The sequence below is a fragment of the Dermacentor andersoni genome, chromosome 2, assembly GCF_023375885.2.
Source record: "Dermacentor andersoni chromosome 2, qqDerAnde1_hic_scaffold, whole genome shotgun sequence".
In the NCBI taxonomy this organism is placed as follows: domain Eukaryota; kingdom Metazoa; phylum Arthropoda; class Arachnida; order Ixodida; family Ixodidae; genus Dermacentor; species Dermacentor andersoni.
The window spans coordinates 5,405,787-5,422,868 of NC_092815.1; the positions used below are offsets into that span (position 1 = coordinate 5,405,787).

General features: G+C 45.8%; 1 protein-coding gene across 3 annotated transcripts in view; it reads left to right on the forward strand.

Annotated features, from left to right (window-relative positions):
* Positions 1-6,470: 6,470 nt before the first annotated feature.
* The window catches only part of LOC126543026 (retinol dehydrogenase 12-like), a 69,859-nt gene continuing 59,247 nt past the window's right edge, over positions 6,471-17,082 (forward strand). Inside the window, exons 1-3 of one of the 3 annotated variants that reach the window (XM_055077584.2) lie at positions 6,471-6,793; positions 9,274-9,550; positions 11,758-11,997. In XM_055077584.2, coding sequence (XP_054933559.1) covers positions 9,352-9,550; positions 11,758-11,997 — 439 coding nt within the window. In that variant the 5' untranslated portion in view covers positions 6,471-6,793; positions 9,274-9,351. The remainder of the gene's footprint in view (positions 6,794-9,273; positions 9,551-11,757; positions 11,998-17,082) is intronic. The other 2 variants (XM_055077583.2, XM_050190172.3) reach the window with 2 other exon arrangements.

A 17,082-nucleotide genomic window follows, 5' to 3' on the forward strand; every position in this document is an offset into this window, starting at 1 on the left:
AAACAACGGCATTTCCAAATGTAAGTCCTGGTACCATTACACCTTTCCACATACCCCGGAGCACCTTCTACCTATTGTATCCCCATAGCGCTCTGTGCTTCATTACGGCTGCATTTCTCTTCCCCTTTATTGTTATTGATTTTTCCTGTGTTTCCATATACCCAGTGCCTTCGTTTATCCATATATCAAGATATCTATATTATATTACCCGAGGTAATTTCTGGCCCTGTATTGCAACTGTCTGTTCACTGTTTTCATTGAATACCATAGCATCTGATTTTCTAACGCTATCTTTCAAACCTAAATTCTCGCTTTACCGTCCACAGATATTACCGAGACGTTACAAATTACTTTGCTTGTTAGCTAACAACACAATGTCGTGCACATAAAATAAACCTGTAAGCTGCTGCTCTACTACTGTACCCGCCTGTTTGTATGAAAGATTAAACCCGATATTACTTCCTTCTAGCGCCCTCTCCATCCTTACTTACCATGTACACCATAAACAGCCGTGGGGATAAAGGGCACTCCTGCCTCAGTCCCTTGTTGATAGCAACTTTCTCCTCGCTTCTCAACTCTTCTCATTTAACGCTAACAGTATTTTCTAGGTAAATATCTCTCAAAAGCTGTAGACAATCGTCGTCTAAGCCTTCCCCTTCCAGAATATCCCACAATATGTCGCGGTCTACCTTGTTATATGCTCCCGTAACGTCTAAAAAGGCCACATATAGCGGTCTGATTTCTACTCTTGATATTTCAATACACTGAGTAAGAACAAAGAAGTTGTCATCGACACGCCTACGTATTCTGAAGCCATTCTAAGGTTATCCCAAAATGCCATTATTCTCTGCCCATGCTTGCAGCTTTAATTTGATTGCCTGCATTGCTAAAACGTATATTTTATTTCATTTCATTTCTTAAGAGAGCGGTGTGGATCATAGAGCACACGGGGATAGCCGATATTCTAATTCACATTAAGAAAAAGAAATGAAACTGAGCAGGTCATGTAATGCGTAGGTTAGAAAACCGGTGAACCATTAGGGTTACAGAATGGGTGCCAAGAGAAGGGAAGCGCAGTCGAGGACGGCAGAACAGTAGGTGGGGTGATGAAATTCAGAAATTCGCAGGCGATAGTTGGAATCGGTTAGCGCATGACAGGGGTAATAGGAGATCGCAGGGAGAGGGCTTCGTCCTGCAGTGGACATAAGATATGCTGTTTGTGATGCCTATAACATTGCTTTTCGCGTTTCGTGCGTGGTCAGAGCGGCGCCTCGGCCGCGTTATGAAGGGGATTTTGTTATCAATGTGATCAGTCGGCCTTCAAAGCTGGACAATAAGTGTGATGTAGAAATGAGAGGAAGGAATAGCTGCGATGCCGCGAAACCAGCTGTTGGGGCTCCTTCCGTGCCATTATGACGTTGATGCGCTGTCTCTGCGGGCACGGCCGCTCGATAAAAACGCACACCTGTGCGTTTTTCATTAAGCGGCCGTGCTTCGGGTTTGTGACAGGCAATGCAGCTGCTTTAGGTTAGCTTATTTGAAGGCGCTGCTTTATCATGCGGGTGATAACGCTTTCAAGTGGTGTTTTTCATATTTCGCGATGTTTCTCTGCCAGTCGGAAAAAAAATTGTCCGCAATTAGTACATCGCTGAAAACACCGCAGTTAGATGTCATTTGGCGGTGCCTACAAATGCCTCATTGAGACTTTGAAAATTAGGGCAGTACTTCTACTAGAGTTTGATAATCAACTGCAATCACCGAATTAAATCTCAATAACGAAAAATTTACTGACGGCTGCTCCACTATACTAGAAACAATATGAACTAGATTTTCTGCGAGTTACGCAACTGCTCTTTTTTTAAATCTTGGTACATGATAGTTCAGGCACCTTGTATAATTCACTCAGCAAACGAAATGTGGCCCGAAATAAGAATTCACTCGAAATCAGAATCAATAGCAGTCATGCACAGCAGCGCTTATACTCGGACTCACAGAAAAAGAAAGAGAGAGAGAGAAGCTGCAGTTTCGCCCGAAAGGCGAAGCAGTATTAGTGACAGCCAAGTATACGACAGTTACACGAAGGAAGATTACACCATCCAGAAACGCCACATTCTTGGTGGTGTGAGAGGTTCAGGCTGTGAGGTCTTGTAAATTCTCACATGATGCCGTCACTTCAGCGAACAATTCTTCGAAAAACTGTGCCCCCCCCCCCCCTCTCCGGAAAAGTGAAAACTTTCCGCCTATGTCCCAGCCATCATGCACCAAGATTTAAAAGTATGGAAACACCACTTAGCTAGACAGAAGCAATATAGTAATGTTGCTTGCCGTGGCTTGGAGATACTCAGATTACTTTTTGGTCATATTGTCAGACATATTGGTCTTAATTAAATAATCACACTTCTCCAATATAATATTTAGATGAAAAGTGTCATTGAGAAAACTGTAGAGCAACATGAAAAACTCCCACTGCAGCTTTCTGCTCCTCAATACGTGCTACATAAACGCGTTTTTCCGAGCGTCAGAGAAGCCCGCGAATAAGCCATACTTTTAATTTTAATTACACAGTGAATTCTTCTGTGCTTTCCACGGTTGACGTGCTGAAATACTTAGGCATACATATATCCGCGAATTTAAGCTGGTCGAACCATGTTACAAAAATATGCCAAACTGCGGAAAAGAAGCTTTGGTTCTTGCCACGGAAATTGCAGTTAGCCACACAGTCTGTAAAACTAACAGCTTATTTAACGTGCGTTCGACCCACGTTAGAATATGCCAGCATAATCTGGGAACCTTATCAGTCGGGACCCTTATCTGGGACCCTTATCAGAGTTCAACATCGAGCAGCAAGGTTTATTCTATCACGTTATTCTCGCACAGATTCAGTCTCCGAAATGTTCGGTTTGCTGAACTTGCCTACGCTCGCTGAACGCAGGCGCACAGCTAGGTTAAAGTTCTTTGTTCTTCTCACTAAAAACACATTCAACATGAATAGCGAACAGTATGTGATAGCACGACAAGGTAGAACACTACGGAAAAGCAAATATAATACTTTTCAAATACCTCAGATGCACATTAACGCTTACGCATTTTCCTTCTTTCCAAGAACCATTAAAGAATGGAATGAATTACCGGTGTTAACGGGAGAAAGCATCAGTGCGGAAGAATTTGAGAAAAACTTAACGCAACATTGAAAGATGCACGCACGTATGATTGCTTCTTCTTTTTTTTTTTTTGAAGGGGGGGGGGGGTGTATATGACCTCGTTTATTAACACTGCATTTATGGTCATATTGATCGGAGTATCTGTAGAATATTTCGCTAATGTATCTTTCTTGTTCGCTTATGTTCACCTATTAAAACACTATTCATGTACTGCCGTCATGTTCTGTACTAATTGCCGAAATATTGTTATTGACATGTTTTAATTTTGTGCTATATGTATTATTGTAATACCATGTATTGTACTAATTGTTGAAGTGCTGCTTTGACCCACCCTGTAACGGCCGACAGGCCAACAGTATGAGTAAATGAAAAAATTGCCGCGTGACTGGCCGCTGCAGGCACCTTGCTTTTATTCGCGAACTTCGTTCATGCTCGGAAAAACACTTTTATGTAGCACGTACTGAGCAACAGAAAGCTGTATCAGGAGGTTCTCATGTTGCTCTACAATTTTCTCATTGACACTTTTGATCTCATTATAATACTTGATGAAGTTGATTAAATTATTAAGACTAATTACGTAATTAGGCGGAATGCAAAATAATCTCAGTATCTCCAAGCGACGGTAAACAACATTACCTTGGTTCTGCCGAGCTACGCGGCATACACACATTTTCAAATATTGGTGCATGATAGCTGGGACACCCTGACCCCACAGTTGCCGCTTCCAGCCAAGTGGAGCCTATGCAATCGTCATCTTCACCTGGAACGCTTGCGGCGAACGCTATGCGCGAAGGCGAGCCTTCCGGTTCGGGTGCTCATGTCTGAATACACGTAAAAAGAGAATTCGTTTTTCTCGGCAACCACTGCACTAAATTTGACGAGGTTTGTTGCACTTAAAAGGACAACTTAAAATCTAGTGAATGTTTTCTTGGAATTATTTATTTAGGTGATCATTTGTTTATTAAAAGTTGGCAAAAATCGCAAATGTTCAGAAAACACCATCAAGTTTACAACTCTGTCTTACAGCAATGAAAAAGGATATCACAATTCTGTGCATTGCATCTAACAGTACATCTCAAGCGGACAAAGTTGATATATTACATATGGATCTGAAACAATTTAGTAATATGGAAATACATCATGGATACATGAATATAAATACATATATGGATATAAATCGCGATATCGAATTTATTCGCTTTCAATGATCTGATGGATGCCGTTTACAGAACCGCGATGGCTCTTGTTGAGGCGGAGCTATTAATTTGTAAACTTCATGCTCCTATTTTTCTCGCACTTTTGAAGATTTGAAAATTCTTTAGCAAAATTCAGGCCCTAAATAGAAATTCCGCTTCTAACAGTCACTAGAATTCACCTTTCTCTAACGAATCCGACAAATTTCAATAAAATCGGTACAGGGGTTATCTCGTAAAAGCGTTTCTGCGTTTTACATCTGTTTGAATAGGCCGCGTCAGAGTTGGGCCCGAGCTTCCTCTTCAAGCGACGATTTCTCTTCTGCCGACTTTGCGGGCGCTGCTGCCGGGGCCCTGCTCGCTCCGGGGTTTCTTGCGACACCACCAGATGACGCTCGCATCCCCCCCCGGTAGCAAAGGAAATGAAATGCGCAAGTGGGCGACATTAGGCGCCCCAAAAAGATTCTGGACCCACATAAGAGCTCGGAGCGCCGACTAAAGATTTTCAAACGGCTATAAGGAATGAAGACGGTCACATCTACGAAGCGTACGATGCGCTGCCGTACATCACAGGCGTTATAAGGAATGACTTCGACACGAAGGAAAGCGTTGTTCATACTCAAATAGATAGAGCAACAACAGACAAGCCTGGGAGATAAAACCTAAGCATAGAAAACTTTTACTGGATAACAGCGGAAGAAAGCGTCTCTAATAAGTGGCAGTAGGACCCGATGAAATGCAACAGCTAATCAAAAGAAATGTGGGCAGTTTGCACTAGTGGAGCAAGGCTGGGTCACAGCAGAGCTAGTTCCGGCTTTTGCTAAGAAGTATCGCGAGGTTGTACTGTACATGGCTCGGGTAGATTGGTACTAAGTGTTGCCAGATTTTCAGTAACTCAGAAGACACCTTTCTCGATAGCATTTCTAGATATTAAAGTAGCCTATGACAACGTAGACAGGAAATCGTTATGGGATATTGTTAAGAACAAAGGCATTCAGGACGATTTCGTGGAGGTGCTGACGGAGATATATAGAGACAACCAGGGACGTAGCCGGGGGGGGGGGGGGGGGAGCTTATGCATCTTCAGCCTCACCCGAAATGTTTTCGTGCTGCCATGCACCGCCGAACAAAAACAAACGCCGTCGCCGGAAATCATTCTGGATTTTGTCTAGAATGTCTTTTTCATGCTCGAAAAGACAGTCTACGGAGCGCATGGATTTCAATTGAGAAATTTTATGGGTATAAAGTTCTCATAAACTTTTGGTGCGAAACGTGCATTGACATTTCTAATGTCGTGCTTTAGATTTTAAATTCCGAAGCTTTGTGGGTTTAATGTTCTTATAAACATTTGACGCCGAAGGTGCATTGACTTTTGTTAAGTCGTTTATCGGACCATACAACGAGACAATCCAAATCAACACTCTATTAGACAAGATGACAAAGCACGCAGCGAGGTTCGATGAGATGAAGCGCTGTGGTGGTTCATTTGTGCCGTCATGTCAAAGAAAAGAATATCAACATTTTTTTTTACCTGCGCCAAAACATCCATGTCAAGACACTAATGCCAGAAAAGGTAACTACGTTCTTCTTTATTTTTCTACTAGCGAGAGTCTAGCGAGTCCACTGATTCCTGAAATGAGGAAGCCGCCCACCTGAAGGCGAGGACAGCGCCTTTTTCTTTCTATCGCTATAGTTAACAAACAAACATTTATCGCACTCTCTCTCTCTCTCCATGGTATCGAGGTTTAAGTTGGCGTCTTAGTCTTTTTTTTTTTTCCGCGATAACCTTCGTGCAAAATAGCCCCCTTTATTATGACTATCTTGGCGCGCTTCCTTTATTGTTTACGCCCTTGACGTCAACCGCGGGAAAGCCACTTCCGTCGCCTACTCTGCGCCTCCTGAAGAGGGGGGGGAGGGGAGGGGGAGTTGGTGAATAAGTTTATTACGCCGGCAATTCTCCACTGCGCGTTAGCAGCGTGTGGTATGGTGGGGAACAATGCTTGTTTTTGGTGACGTCACGTGATTGCACGACCGTGAGGAACCGGTCCACCGCGTTGATTCTGCCGCGGCGAGCGACACATAGCGCTGCGGGACCCGCTATAGTGCTACTCTTTCGCACGGTCGCTTCCTTTCCCGTCATGGTCACCTTTTGTGGACTTTCGGCGCGAGAATCAAAAGAAAAATAAATACAAGGGTGCGCCTTAGTTTCGTCCGATAAAGCGCGAGTGAAGCGGGCTGTCTGCGCTTAACTCTGTCGGCTCTTGTGCTCCCGCGCGGAGCTTTTTTACGTGGAAGCAGATTCTAGAACTGTCAAAATGACGGCATGATTCTGACGTCATTCGAGTGTACAGCGGGTTCGGTCCAAGTGCCACAGTGCGAGACCTGCTCAACCTGGAGCGAAAGAGGGCGAGAGCACAACGCCAGCGGGTCTCTGTCGGGGTGAGTATTCGGTGTCGCTTCTTTTACCCTTCTTTGGGCCTTTGATTGGCACACATATTTGACCCGTACAAAGCTGGCCGCTGCGCACGCATGATTCCGCAATTAGCTCGGAATTTCAATGGATATGGGTTATTGCATTCGTGCTCTTTCTGGGATTGTTCACATTGGCCACTAGCTTTTTTTCTTTTTTCATTCATGTGATGCGTGCGAGGTAGCCATCAGAGAAGCTCGCTCACGGTCACAGACACGCTTGAATAGCATATTTATGCCTGGCCCGCCTATGATGCGATCGCTTTACGATAGGAAAACTGCATTATAAAGCGGAGTATACTCTACTACTAGTGGCATTTATGCCATTTTCACGTGACAAAGTCAGCATAATATAAAAAATCACTTTATATGAACTTCGTAAGTTTCGAAAGGCGGTCGACCGGTAGAGGTTGCAGTCACCCATTAATATATTGCGGAATCAACGCATAGCCGAAAGAGACGTTAGTACCTTAGCACATATATCTACATGAATTGCGCGGCTAATATCATTATCCTAATTAAAACTTTAGCATACTGGTCTAGAAAAGTGTCAGGCAAGGTACACAATATCTCCTCTATCCTTCACTACATGCTAGCAGAAGGTATTTCAAATGTTGGATAAGGAAGTGTGAGATGTCAGCATTAGTGCGGAATATCGCACCAATCTGTGGTCTGCATATGATACATTGTCCTGTCAGCAGCGCAGGCGGGGACTTAATCTTGTGACTGTTTCCACTATTAATGAAAAGAAATCGAATGTTATGCTGAAAAGCCAGCTGTCCAGGAAAGTTGTGTCCGTTACTGGCAATCAGCATCTGCAATCAACGAAGAGGTATGTTTATAAAGGCCACATTAGATCAAGGTGACGAGAAGGAAATGTGCAGACTAATATAACTGAGTTGAGGCTTACACAGAAGTCCCTCGCAAGTTATCCTTGAGAAGGAAAGTGTATACAACGGTGTTTGTCCTGCGCAAGTGCATATTTGTTAGCACAGGCTCAATGCCCTTATAAGTTTCGGTGCCGTATAATACCGAAACTTGCAGGGTAATTAGTAAATCTGTCAAAATAGGGCTATGAAATAACCGCTGACAGGAATTCACGGCGCTACATGACAGCAAACGCGGGAAGCTATTACTCAGTTTGTGACTTGGAGGAATCAGGTTGTGTAATGCACCTGCTTTATGCTTTCTCCTCAAAAAAGAAAAGAAAATCTTCAATTCCTCGTTCTCTGTATATTCAAGCTCAAGAAATCAAAACTAACAGTAGCACTAACTTTTTAGTTCTTGTTATTGACTCCAAGCTAAAATTATGCGACCATGTGTTGCCACTTATTAATAATATCGCACCAGGACTTCGCGCACTCATTCACGCTCGAGCTTTTTTTGAAATGAGAACATTTATCATTTTATAATATTCATTTATTCACAGTCGTACCAGTTATTGTATTGAATCATGCATGGGGCAGCACCTATAATATCCATCTATCACCTCTCCTAACCCTTGAAAAACAGGCTATTCGCATTATTTCTTTTCCCCCTCGACAATCGCACTCACTCCCGTTCTTTATTAACAATGGCGTATTGCCTTTATCGCTATCTTGTAACTATAATATTGGTCTATTTGTTTTCAAAGACTTTCACCGCTATCTCTACTTCGATATAATTCCACGATACATATTGGTTAACGCTAACTGCACCCGTTTTTGCTGTTGAGGGCAATCTTCATTTGCCTAAGGTACACACTAACTATGGAAAACAAACTATTCCTTTTTCTGCTATATCACTATGGAACTCCCTTCCTACCGACTTAAAACTGTAACTCCCTTTCCATCTTTAAACGTCAATTAAAGGACTGCCTATCTGAATAAAAATATGACTACTAATTAACTTGACATAGTGTTTGATCGTATGCGCCTACTTATTTAAATTTATCCTGAAGACGTGTTGTATCAAGGTATTGCTTTTTTAATATTTTGTGTCGGTTTTGTTTTGTATTTTCTGTAGTCCTTTTATTTTGGTATCTTGCTTTTATTATATGATTATGCATGCCATCAGTGTACTTATCTCGTCTTTCATTCGCCTATTAATTTTTCACGTATGCATTGTTATTTCGCTTTATTTCTCGACTTACAATTCGTCGTAAGGGGTATCGCCTGCAGTATTTACTTTGGGACCCCTTCCTGTATAAACCTTTCTTGTACTAATTTACTTATCAGTGTAATTGAATTGAATAATGGATGCTACACTCAGAATAGCTGCCGAGGAGATAACACGCAGCGCTAGAGATTCGGGGAGAGTGGAGCTGGAGTTCACTGCAAGAGGCCTGCGTTACGCAATGGGCAGCATTGCGGGTGGACTCTTTCGAAAACACACATCTAGAGTCACCGCTCAAAAAAAAAAAAGAACAAAAAAAAACACGGCTGTTCCGATAATCACTGCTGTCACTGCAGCGCACGAAGAGGCCACACCAGGACTGGCAGCCGGTAACGAAGAGGCGCGCTTGATCAGCCGGGCACCAGGCGTCGAGAATGGGAGCTGCCGAGGCAACGCTGCCGACGCCCGGCCACCAGAAGGTGTTCGGCCTGGTGTGGCGCACGGTGCGCGAGGCGCTGTTCCTGCTCGAAGTGGGCACGCTGTGCGTGCTCGCTCTGTTCGTGCGCAAGGGCGTGTGCCGCTCCGAGGCAAGCATGGAGGGAAAGACGGTCATCGTCACGGGCGCCAACGCAGGTGAGACGGGCTTTGGGCACCGCAGTGTCCATGGCAGACAGCGCGTACATATAAGAGCGGGACCAAAATCTATATGTACGAGCTGCAAGTGATGTCTGCAAGAGATTAGGAATCGGTGGAAGAAGATTTATCCGCGAAAGGTTTTGGGCACGCATAGCTCTTGTATGTGGACGCCGAAATTTTTTTGTTTAGCTTTTTCATCACTGTAGCACCGCAGGTGAAAGTTTGGTTACCACGACACTAGTCAAAATTTTCCATATTTGACGAGTGCTGCTTTGCAGCCTCGAATACTCACATCGCAGTGGTCGAACTCCGCCACGTGCACTGTACACTGGTCGATTTGAGGCTGCCTATATGTAAGCTGCGAGAAAACCTTTCTCGTGGCATCCATTATCGTCTTCCGGCAAGCGCACCTCCCATATTTCATTTGAGCTCACTTGTACGGTTCGATTGCATGTCACGCAAGCATTATACCTGCAGGGTTCCAGGCCACCAACATACCCGAGACACCTCCATGGACATTGCCGAGACCACTAATGAGGCTTTAGATACCCGGAATTATGAAGAAATTCCACGTTTCTTCCAGTGGCTTGAAACAACTCACCCTGTCCCATATATATATACATTATATGGTAGGATTGTAAAAGTATATACCGATGGTTCGGTCACATGATCTGCCACAACTTGGAATCACTCGACGATTTCAATTAGACCACACATGGACATCTACGGCTGCGGAACATGCGGGAATATGGGAGGCTGTCCGTTTCATGAGAACCGAGACACCTCATAAATGGTCGGTGTTCTGCGATGCCAAATCGACGCTACAGGCACTAAAATGCTTTTTAAAGAAAGGACCATATTACCTGCTTGTGCTGGAAATTGCCGAACTTCATCACAGTCCCGAGTTAGGTGGCCACGTGATCACTTTTCGATGGGTGCGCAGTCATTGTGGTGTGATTGGCAATGAACTCGTTGACAGTGAGGCAAGATCAGCCTTTGCTTCCTCTGAGGAAGTACGGATTGCGTACTCACGACCTGACAACAACTCTGTGATCAAGGCACTCATGCAGGACCTTACAAAGGCATACAGAGCCCACGGTGACAACATCCACAGACGCCTATATATTATCGACCCAGACGGTAAATTCTCTTTGCCCCCGAAGGTTACGCGGGGCAAAACGTCATTGCTACACAGGATTTGGCTGGGCGTTGCTTTCACCCGTCGCTACGCGCACGTCATCGCCCAGTCGAACATGCCTGATTGCGAACACCGCCAGACGCCTGAAGCGCTGGAACACATACTGTGCGATTGCCCAGCATATATGCTGACGCGAATGACGTTGGAAAGTTCCCTAGCCAGCGTTAGCAGGCAACCACTGGAGGACGCTATCCTCGGCCCATGGCCTGACACTTGCAACTTCAATGCGGGCAACTAGAGCGCTGTTGAAGTTTCTGCAGGACACCAAGCTAGACCAGCGGCTGTAGTAGGGCATCTGTCTTATATACATGAGCACTCACCACTTCTCTTAATATCATCGCCCATCTCAGTACTTTCACTGCTCTTCCCTCTTCCCTAGTGCAGGGTAGCAGACTACAGCGCACTAGCACAGGTCGACCTCACTGTACTTCCTGTCAATAAATTCGATTCTGTTCACGTGTATGGTTAAGTGTCGCGGCGTTTCGAGTTGTCGCTCACTTGCTACCAGGTCCCGTGACACGGTCTCGACCGGGTGAGCTGGGTCTTCGCCGCAAGAATCAGGAAACGACGACGAAGGCGGACATCGTGATGATGAAAAAAAAGTAGAGAAGGATGTATCCACTGGTACATGGTTGTGACTCGACGCGCATATGAATTAGGCATTTCTTCCTCATATATTGATAGCCTGAATTTTTTTTTCAATAAATGCATCTGCCCTTGTGCCTGTGTCATATATATTTGATGTCGATGTTGTCGAATAAACCGTTGAATGTAGCGCTTGTATGACCTTCTTTTTGTGACGTACCTCTTGTTTGCGCTTTAAAATATTTGTCATATATGTTTAGCGTCACTGGTGGCTACTACGAGTCTATCGCTATGTTTCCAGGAGAAAGAATACGGCAAGTGTACCAGGCGAAAATATTCGCTACCCCTTCTGAAAGGGTAATCTTGCATAGACAGCCTCATCTATTTCTTGTATATTGTGTGAACCTTCTTCTCCCAACAGGCATCGGCAAGGCCACAGCTATGGACCTGGCAAAGAGGAAGGCGCGCGTCATCCTCGCTTGCCGAAACATGGAGAGGGCCAAACGTGCCGCGCAGGAGATTTTCGACGCCACGGGTCAGGTGGCCGTGGTGAAGCAGCTCGACCTCGCGTCGTTCAAGTCCGTGAACGACTTCTGCGACGATATACTGAAGACGGAGTCGCGCCTCGACGTGCTGATCAACAATGCTGGCATTGTTACAGGTATGTGACATGCCTTTTTATTATCCGCGTCACAAAAGCTTCACTTTTACTGCACAAAAAATCCTGTGCAAAATCAGGGACGCAGTATGTGTCTCTAAAATTTGGTTATGCATCTCGCCAGGGAAATAGCCTACAGTCGCTGCGATGGAAATGTCAAACAACAAGATTGTGGTTGTTTGTGCTCTATGGGCTTATTAGGACGACTTCTATTGTATTAGTTTTTTATAACCGTACTATAAGTTAGGCACTTTCACGGAAAAGAGCTAAAATTCTGAGGCAGTCAGCACTATACTACGGGTGCTTAAATATTTGATCAATAGGCGATATTGAAAACGCATGGTGCTCTCGCAAGACTGGTAGCGAGCGTCCGCCATATTTCCTATGGCGTAGCTGCGAGGCGGCTGCATCTTGATAAGCTCCGCGATTCTCACCTCGTAACTATTCAAGCCTCCAAAATGCAACAATGTATTTCCCTCCTTGTGATTACCGGACAACGAACAAGCTCCAATTACAGGCTAGGAACAAGTCGCTGCATGACTTTCTGAGGTCTTGAATGTACGGCCGGCCGCGAGTATTAAAACCCTGCTGCTTTGAAACTGAAGCCTCCTCCGAGCGACCCCCCCCCCCTTTTTTTTTTTCGCAGCGACGTAGGCTTCGAACACGAGCCCTGTAATATTACTTTCCCGCTCTCGAATTTCCCCGTGATGGTTCTAAAAAAGCTCTGCAGTTCGATTCAGTGATACGATGCACAAAATCCCTTGCATCCGGCAAAAAAACTCATGGAATATGTGTCACAGAACTAGTGCTATTCGTCGAAACTGACAATAAACCTCCATGCACGCAACTAATAAAGGATGCGAAAGCTTCATTTGAGTGGTACCCTGGCTCTGATGGAATGACGCCGTCCTCCAAAAATACTAGAATATTTTGGAGGAGTGTTGTTTATTTATTTATTTATTTATTTATTTATTTATTTATTTATTGCGATAGCAGTTATATTGTTACGGGAAGAAAATACATCTATTTACAATATATGCAGTCAGAAGGTTGTAGCTCAGTAGCCAGGGTAACACCATCTACCGATCGTCGAGACACTTCAACCTCCTCTTCACTTCACAACGTCCTTTCGCCCACAGCGGCACAAACTCGTACGTGACATTAACCCGCGGCGGCAGAAGCATCGTCTCGATGTTTCCTAGGGTGTCGAATCAGTGGTCGAGTTATAGGGCTTTAGTCTCGAAAAGTGCACGATAACAGTTCTTGGTGTGGTAGAAGTCGTCTAAGTCACAGGTAATATCTCATATATGAGTCTGGTGACTTGGCGAAGAACTCAATATGGCCCGACGTATCGCGGCAGCAGTTTTTCGCAAAGGTCGACGCGACGGGAGGGTAACCAAAGCCGGACTTATGACCCAGCGCTGAAATGAACGTCCCGGCGATGACTGTCGTAGCGGTGTTTTTGGATAGTCTGAGGCGCCAGGTGACGGTCACGGGCAATGCGACGGGCTGTGGCCGCGAGAACAATGACGTCGTGAGCATAGAACGTGGTAGTGCTGGCATCGGAAGGGAGCAGCGAGTCAAGAGGTAGGAATTTGTCACGACCATATAGTAGATGGAACGGAGAATAACCAGTAACATGACGTCGTGACACGACGAATTGTATGCAAACATCACGAAGGGCAAGGTGCAGTCCCTATCACGGTGATCATCAGACGCGTACATTGAGAGCATGTCCGTGAGTGTACGGTGGAGACGCTCGGTAAGTCCGTTTGTCTGTGGGTGGTAAGCCATCGTGAACTTGTGGGACGTGGAGCAAGAGCGAAGGAGGTCGTCGACAACCTTAGAAAGAACACAGTGGCCTCTATCAGTGAGTAGCTGACTAGGGGCACTATGATTGAGGATCACTTCATGAAGTAGAAAAGGAACCACATCAGTTGCGCAGCTCGAAGTGAGGGCCCGCGTTATGGCATAACGCGTGGTATAGTCTGTCGCAACGGCTACCCACTTGTTGCCGAAGGATGAAGTTGGAAATGGGCCAAGCAGGTCCAGGCCGACGCGGTAAAATGGTTCACTGGGGATATCTATAGGCTCAAAGTGCCCAACGGGAGTCAGTGGAGGCTTCTTGCGGCGTTGGCAAAGTTCGCAGGCAGCGACGTAGCTTCGAACAGAGCGACATAGCCTAGGCCAGAAAAATCGCCTGCGCACACCGTCGTATGTACGGGAGACACCCAAATGACCAGCAATGGGCACATCATGTGACTGCGAGAGAATTGTCGAACTCAAGTGCTGGGGAACGACGAGAAGCAGTTTAGCATCATGTTAATTCTTATTGCGCCGGTATAAGGTCCCGTCCTGGAGAAAAAACAAACGGAGGGAAACGTCCTGTTGCTCCGAGGTAAAGCGTTCGATAATGGATATCGAATATGGGTCACAACGCTACTCGTCGGCGATGCGTGAGAAGTCGGAGATCGACAAAACGCAGGTATCTGTATCGGTTTCGGTGCCATCGGGAGGGCTGACAGGATAACAGGAGAGGCAGTCAGCGTCCTTATGTAGCCGCCCAAATTTGTAGGACACGTAAAAGGTGTACCCTTGCAGGCGTAAAGCCCAGCGGCCAAGACAGCCTGTCCGGTCTCTGAGTGAGGATAGACAACATAAGGCATGATGATCTGTCACGACGGTGAAATGCCGACCGAACAGGTAAAGGCGGAACTTAGCAATGGACCAAACAAGGGCCAAGCATTCACGTTCTGCAATGGAGTAGTTGCGCTCTGGTGCTGAAAGAAGATGGCTAGCATACGCGATCAGGCGATTGGTGTCCCGCTGTCGTTGGGATAAGATAACGCCAATGCCATGGCCGCTGGCATCAGTGCGAACTTCTGTGTAGGCATGTGGATCAAAATGACCCAGCATGGGTGGATTGATAAGACGACTGATAAGCGTTTAAAATGCTGCAGCCTGGTCGGGTCCCCAACGAAAAGTGGTGTCCTTTTTGAGGAGGTCTGGAGAGGACGAGCCATTTCGGCAAAGTTCAGAATAAATCGCCGAAAATACGAGCACAGCCCTAAGAAACTTCGGTCATCGGTAGAAGAACGTGGAAGTGGAAACTCACCAACGGCACGAAATTTATCAGGATCTTGCTGGACGCCAGCAGCGTCAACCAAGTGACCAAGTACTCGTATTTGGCTTTGGCCGAAATGGCATTTTGCAGAATTTAGTTATAGGCCAGTTCGTCGAAAAACAGCAAGGATAGCTGAAAGTCGGTGGAGGTGGCTCTCAAAGGTCGGTGAAAAAACAATGACGTCATCAAGGTAGCAGAATCATGTGCTCCATTTGAATCCGCGCAGAAGAGAGTCAACCACGTGCTCGAAAGTAGCAGGAGCATTACACAGTCCGAAAGGCATCACTTCGAATTGGTAGAGACCATCTGGGGTGACGAAAGCGGTCTTTTCGCGATCTCGTTCATCTACTGCGATTGGCGAGTAGCCAGAGCGCAAATCAATCGACGAAAAATAACTGGCACCCTGTAAGCAATCCAGCGCGTCATCAATACGCGGAAGCGGGTACACGTACTTTTCGGTAATCTTATTGAGGTGACGGTAATCGATACGAAATCTCCAGATATCGTCCTTCTTTTTAACCAAAACGACAGGTGACGCCCACGGACTGCAGGAAGGCTCGATTATATCTTTGGAAAGCATTTTGTCCACCTCCGTTTGGATCACCTGGCGTTCAGCCGCAGACACATGGTAGGGCCGCCGGTGTATAGGAGGAGCGTCACCAGTGTGGATTGGATGGGTGACGGCACGGGCTCGACCTAGCGGGCGATTGCCAAAATCAAAGATGTTCTTCCTTTCTTTCTTTCTTTCTTTCTTTCTTTCTCTCTTTCTTTCTTTCTTTCTTTCTTTCTTTACTCATTTATTCAAGACATTCCTTACAAAAATGCCTTGGGGGACGCGACAAAAGGCACTGAACATGCCTGACTGGGCCTCGCCACCCTTGGCAGCTGCGGTCACACAAGCACATAAATTAATAACAAAAAGTGTAGAATAGAGAAGCGGCAAATTGAGACACGGTAAAACTTAGGCATCAATAACTGTTCTTTCTTTCTTTTTTTTACATCAATAACATAAATACAAATACAATGAGATACATGATACAGGTATGACGAAGCAGCAGTCGTCCGGGTACAGAAAATACATCGGACTTTCACAATGAAAAGCAAAGACTCACCGAGTAAGCGGAAACCAACTAGGATCAGTCCGGCAAGATTTTCGGTCTGTATCAAGAAAAAAATTTCAGATCATTTTTCTGAAAGTCTGCACCGAGGTAGCTCCAACGAGTGCTTCAGCTATTTCCGGATATTCGTTAAGAATGTCTGGTATCGCCATATTTTGTACGGGAACGTCACCTGGGTGACGCAAATTGGCCTGTCAGCCGGTATTCGCCACTCAGAGGAGTTCCGATATCGATTCGGGAACGACTGACTTTCGAGGTGCAGCAGAGGTAATGACAGGTGCGGTAGGGATGGGAGACGTGGGCGGACGGCAGACTGGATGTCCATATTTGCAATTTCTTGGCGGACAATAGTAGCTTGAATGAGCGAGATGGTCATGTTGTAATGCATATGGGGGCAGTGAGAACTTTCAGCCATAGCTTCAAGTTTGCGACGGATGACCTGTCTCAAGCTTTGCGTTGTAGGCGGATGTGACGCCGGAGGGTCGTAATGTGACACCAGAGGGTCGTTGCAGGAGGAAGTGGCAGCCGTATTCGGAAGTCGGTCGAAGCGCTGTACGATGGGTTTGCTCTTCGCTTGCTCAAAATTATGGCATTCCTTAATGATGGGCTGAACTGTTGAGCAGTTCCTGCAAAGTAGGAGGTTGAACGCATCGTCCGCGATGCCCTTCAAGATGCGTCCAACTTTATCGGCCTCCAGCATGTCCGCGTCCGTTTTACCGGAGAGAGCCAGAACGTCTTGGAGATACCCGACGTATGATTCGGTCGATGGCACGAGACGCCAGCTTTTGCTTGGCCTCCATTTGACGTCCCACAGGTCTTCCGAAAAGGTCGCGTAGCTTATCCTTG